Source organism: Hypanus sabinus, chromosome 4 (assembly GCF_030144855.1).
Source record: "Hypanus sabinus isolate sHypSab1 chromosome 4, sHypSab1.hap1, whole genome shotgun sequence".
NCBI classification, from domain to species: domain Eukaryota; kingdom Metazoa; phylum Chordata; class Chondrichthyes; order Myliobatiformes; family Dasyatidae; genus Hypanus; species Hypanus sabinus.
The window spans coordinates 87,793,178-87,799,177 of NC_082709.1; the positions used below are offsets into that span (position 1 = coordinate 87,793,178).

A 6,000-nucleotide genomic window follows, 5' to 3' on the forward strand; every position below is an offset into this window, starting at 1 on the left:
TCCTGAACCTGTCGATTGTAGTGTATTAACTGTTCCTGACCTTGGTGATTGTAGAGTAATAACTGTTCCTGAACCTGGTGACTGTAGGGTAATAACTGTTCCTGAAAATGGTGATTGTAGGGTATCAACTGTTCCAGAACCTGGTGATTGTAGGGTAATAATTGTTATTGAACCTGGTGATTGCAGGGTAATAACGGTTCCTGAACCTGGCGGTTCTCGGCTTATAACTGTTCCTGAACCTGGTGATTGTAGGGTAATATCTGTTCCTGAACCTGTTAATTGTAGGGTATCAACTGTTCCTGAACCTGGTGATTGTAGGGTAATAACTAATCCTGATCCTGGTGGTTGTATGGTAATAACTGTTCCTGAACGTGGTAATTGTAGGGTAACAGCAGTCGCTGAACTTGATGATTGTATCGTTATAACTGTAGCTGAACCTGGAGATTGAAGAGTAACAACTGTTCCTGAACCTTGTGATAGTAGGGCAATAACTGTTCCTGAACCTGGTAATTGTCGGGTAATAGTTATTCCTGAACCTGGTGATTCCAGGGTAATAACTGTTCCTGAAACTGGTGATTGTAGGGTAATAACTGTTCCTGAAACTGGTGATTGTAGGGTAATAACTGTTCCTGATTCTGGTGATTGTAGGGCAATAACTGTTCCTGAACCTGGTAATTGTCGGGTAATAGTTATTCCTGAACCTGGTGATTGCAGGGTAATAACTGTTCCTGAAACTGGTGGTTGTAGGGTAATAACTGTTCCTGAACGTGGTAATTATATGGTATCAACTGTGCCTGAACCTAGTGATAGTAGGGTAATAACTGTTCCTGTACCTGCTAATAGTACGGTAATTATTGTTCCTGAACCTGGTGATTGTAGGGTTATAACTGTTCCTGAACCTGGTGATTGCAGTGTAACAACTGTTCCTGCACCTGGTGATCGTGGGGTAATAACAGTTCCTGAACCTGGTGATTGTAGGGTAATAACTGTTCCTGAACCTGGCGGTTGTAGGGTAATAACTGTTCCTGAACCTGGTCATTTTAGGATAATAACTGTTCCTGAACCTGGTGACTGTAGGGTAATAACTGTTCCTGAAACTGGGGATGTTGGGTAATAAATGTTCATGAATCTGGCGGTTGCAGCATAATAACTGTTCCTGCACCTGGTGGTTCTAGGGTAACAACTTTTCCTGAACCTGGTGATTGTAGGTTAACAACTGTACCTGAACTGGTGATGGTAGTTTAACAACTGTACCTGAACTGGTGATTGTAGAGTAACAACTGTTCCTGAACCTTGTGATAGTAGGGTAATAACTGTTCCTGAACCTGGTAATTGTAGGGTAATAGTTATTCCTGAACCTGGCGATTGTAGGGTAATAACTGTTCCTGAACCTGGTAATTGTAGGGTAATAGTTATTCCTGAACCTGGCGATTGTAGGGTAATAACTGTTCCTGAACCTGGTGATTGCAGTTTAACAACTGTTCCTGCACCTAGTGATCGTGGCGTAATAACAGTTCCTGAACCTGGTGATTGTAGGGTAATAACTGATGCTGAATCTGGTGACTGTAGGGTAATAACTGTTCCTGAACCTGGTGATTGCAGTGTAACAACTGTTCCTGCACCTGGTGATCGTGGCGTAATAACTGTTCCTGAACCTGGTGATTGTAGGGAAATAACTGTTCCTGAAACTGGTGACTGTTGGGTTATAACTGTTCCTGAACCTGGTGATTGCAGTGTAACAACTGTTCCTGCACCTGGTGATCGTGGCGTAATAACTGTTCCTGAACCTGGTGATTGGAGGGAAATAACTGTTCCTGAAACTGGTGACTGTTGGGTAATAAATTTTCCTGAAACTGGTCATTGTAGTGTAATAACAGTTCCTGAACCTGGCGGTTCTCGGTTAATAACTGTTCCTGAACCTGGTGATTCTAGGGTAATAACTGTTCCTGAACCTGTTAATTTTAGGGGAATAACTGGACCTGAACCTGGTAATTGTAGGACAATAAATGTTCCTGAACCTGGCGGTTGTAGCATAATAACTGTTCCTGCACCTGGTGATTCTAGGGTAACAACTTTTCCTGAACCTGGAAATTGTCCGGTAATAATTGAAACTGAAACTGGTGATTGTAGTGTCATAACTGTTCCTGAACCTGTTGATTGTAGTGTAATAACTCTTCCTGACCTTGGTGATTGTAGCGTAATAACTGTACCTAAACCTAGTGATTCTGGGGTAATAACTGTTCCTGAACGTGGTAATTATACGGTATCAAATGTTCCTGAACCTGGTGATAGTAGGGTAATATTTGTTATTGAACCTGCTGATTGCAGGGTAATAACTGTTCCTGAACCTGGTAATTGTCGGGTAATAGTTATTCCTGAACCTGGTGATTGTAGGGTTATAACTGTTCCTGAACCTGGTGATTGTAGGGTTATAACTGTTCCTGAACCTGGTGATTGCAGTGTAACAACTGTTCCTGCACCTGGTGATCGTGGAGTAATAACTGTTCCTGAAACTGGTGACTGTTGGGTAATAAATTTTCCTGAAACTGGTCATTGTAGTGTAATAACAGTTCCTGAACCTGGCGGTTCTCGGTTAATAACTGTTCCTGAACCTGGTGATTCTAGGGTAATAACTGTTCCTGAACCTGTTAATTGTAGGGTAATAACTGTTTCTGAACCTGGTGATTGTAGGGTAACAACTGTTCCTGAACCTGGTGATTGCAGTGTAACAACTGTTCCTGCACCTGGTGATCGTGGCGTAATAACTGTTCCTGAACCTGGTGGTTGTAGGGTAATAACTGTTCCTGAACCTGGTCATTTTAGGATAATAACTGTTCCTGAAACTGGTGACGGTATGGTAATAACTGTTCCTGAAACTGGGGATTGTAGGGTATCAACTGTTCCTGAACCTGGTGATTGTAGGGTAATAATTGTTATTGAACCTGGTGATTGCAGGGTAATAACTGTTCCTGAACCTGGCGGTTCTCGGCTCATAACTGTTCCTGAACCTGGTGATTGTAGGGTAATAACTGTTTCTGAACCTGTTAATTGTAGGGTAACAACTGTTCCTGTACCTGGTGATTGTAGGATAATAAGTTATCCTGATCCTGGTGGTTGTTTGGTAATAACTGTTCCTGAACCTGGTGATTGTAGGGTAATAATTGTTCCTGAACCTGGTGATTGCAGGGATATTACTGTTCCTGAACCTGGTGAATGCAGGGTAATACCTGATGCTGAATCTGGTGCCTGTAGGGTAATAACTGTTCCTGAACCTGGTGGTTGTAGGGTAATAACTGTTCCTGAACCTGGTCATTTTAGGGTAATAACTGTTCCTGAAACTGGTGACGGTAGGGTAATAACTGTTCCTGAAACTGGGGATTGTAGGGTATCAACTGTTCCTGAACCTGGTGATTGTAGGGTAATAAATGTTCCTGAACCTCCTAATTGTAGGGTAACAACTGTTCCTGAACCTGGTGACTGTAGGGTAATAACTTATCCTGATCCTGGTGGTTGTATTGTAATAACTGCAACTGAACCTGGAGATTGTAGGGTAATAACTGTCCCTATACCTGGTGATAGTAGGGTAATAACTGTACCTGAACCTGGTAATTGTACGATAATAATTATTCCTGAACCTGGTGATTGTAGGGTAATAACTGTTCCTGAACCTGGTAATTGTACGGTAATAAATGTACCTGAACCTGGTGATTGGAGGGTAATAACTGTCCCTATAACTGGTGATTGTAGGGTAATAACTGTACCTGAACCTGGTAATTGTCGGATAATAAATGTTCCTAAACCTGGCGGTTGTAGCATAATAACTGTTCCTGCACCTTGTGATTGTAGGGTAATAACTGTTCCTGAACCTGGTAATTGTAGGATAATAATTGTTCCTGAACCTGGTGATTGTAGGGTAATAACTGTTCCTGAACCAGGCGGTTCTTGGCTAATAACTGTTCCTGAACCTGGTGATTGTAGGGAAATAAATGTTCCTGAACCTCCTAATTGTAGGGTAACAACTGTTCCTGAACCTTGTGACTGTGGGGTAATAACTTATCCTGATCCTGGTGGTTGTATTGTAATAACTGTACCTGAACCTGGAGATTTTAGGGTAACAACTGTTCCTGAACCTGGTGATTGTAGGGTAATAACTGTCCCTATACCTGGTGATTGTAGGGTAATAACTGTACCTGAACCTGGTAATTGTACGATAATAATTATTCCTTATCCTGGTGATTGTAGGGTAATAACTGTTCCTGAACCTGGCAATTGTACGGTAATAAATGTACCTGAACCTGGTGATTGTAGCGTAATAACTGTCCCTATAACTGGTGATTGTAGGGTAATAACTGGACCTGAACCTGGTAATTGTAGGATAATAAATGTTCCTGAACCTGGCGGTTGTAGCATAATAACTGTTCCTGCACCTGGTGATTCTAGGGTAACAACTTTTCCTGAACCTGGTGATTGTAGGTTAACAGCTGTACCTGAACTGGTGATTGTAGGTTAACAACTGTACCTGAACTGGTGATTGTAGAGTAACAACTGTTCCTGAACCTTGTGATAGTAGGGTAATAACTGTTCCTGAACCTGGTAATTGTAGGATAATAGTTATTCCTGAACCTGGTGATGGTAGGGCAATAACTGTTCCTGATCCTGGTAATTGTCGGGTAATAATTGAAACTGAAACTGGTGATTGTAGTGTCATAACTGTTCCTGAACCTGTCGATTGTAGTGTATTAACTGATCCTGACCTTGGTGATTGTAGGGTAATAACTGTTCCTGAACCTGGTGACTGTAGGGTAATAACTGTTCCTGAAACTGGTGATTGTAGGGTATCAACTGTTCCAGAACCTGGTGATTGTAGGGTAATAATTGTTATTGAACCTGGTGATTGCAGGGTAATAACGGTTCCTGAAACTCGCGGTTCTCGGCTTATAACTGTTCCTGGACCTGGTGATTGTAGGGTAATATCTGTTCCTGAACCTGTTAATTGTAGGGTAACAACTGTTCCTGAACGTGGTAATTGTAGTGTAATAACAGTCGCTGAACTTGATGATTGTATCGTTATAACTGTAGCTGAACCTGGAGATTGAAGAGTAACAACTGTTCCTGAACCTTGTGATAGTAGGGCAATAACTGTTCCTGAACCTGGCAATTGTAGGGTAATAGTTATTCCTGAACCTGGTGATTGCAGGGTAATAACTGTTCCTGAAACTGGTGATTGTAAGGTATTAACTGTTCCTGAACCTGGTGATTGTAGGGTAATAACTGTTCCTGAACCTGGCAATTGTAGGGTAATAGTTATTCCTGAAACTGGTGATTGTAGTGTCATAACTGTTCCTGAACCTGCCGATTGTAGTGTAATAACTGTTCCTGACCTTGGTGATTGTAGCGTAATAACTGTACCTGAAACTAGTGATTCTGGGGTAATAACTGTTCCTGAACGTGGTAATTATACGGTATCAACTGTTCCTGACCCTGGTGATAGAAGGGTAATAACTGTTCCTGAACCTGGTAATAGTACGGTAATTATTGTTCCTGAACCTGGTGATTGTAGGGTAATAACTGTTCCTGAACCTGGTGATTGTAGGGTAATAACTGATGCTGATTCTGGTGACTGTAGGGTAATAACTGTTCCTGAACCTGGTGGTTGTAGGGTAATAACTGTTCCTGAACCTGGTCATTTTAGGGTAATAACTGTTCCTGAACCTGGTGACTGTAGGGTATCAACTGTTCCTGAACCTGGTGACTGTAGGGTAATAACTGTTCCTGAACCTGGTGACTGTAGGGTAATAACTGTTCCTGAACCTGGTGATTGTAGGGTATCAACTGTTCCTGAACCTGGTGATTGTAGGGTAACAACTGTTGCTGAACCTGGTGATTGTAGGGTAATAACTGATGCTGAACCTCGTGATTTTAGGGTAACAACTGTTCCTGAACCTGGGGGTTGTATGGTAATAACAGTTCCTGAACTTGATGATTGTATCATAATAACTA

The 6,000-nt window shown here is 41.8% G+C and overlaps 1 protein-coding gene across 1 annotated transcript in view; it reads right to left on the minus strand.

The window, feature by feature from the left end:
* Positions 1–5,532, minus strand: part of LOC132392978 (uncharacterized) — a 39,576-nt gene extending 34,044 nt beyond the window's left edge. The window contains exon 1 of the mRNA XM_059967621.1: positions 4,723–5,532. Within this exon, the coding sequence (XP_059823604.1) occupies positions 4,723–5,335 (613 nt within the window). The 5' untranslated portion in view covers positions 5,336–5,532. The remainder of the gene's footprint in view (positions 1–4,722) is intronic.
* Between the last annotated feature and the right edge of the window lie 468 nt (positions 5,533–6,000).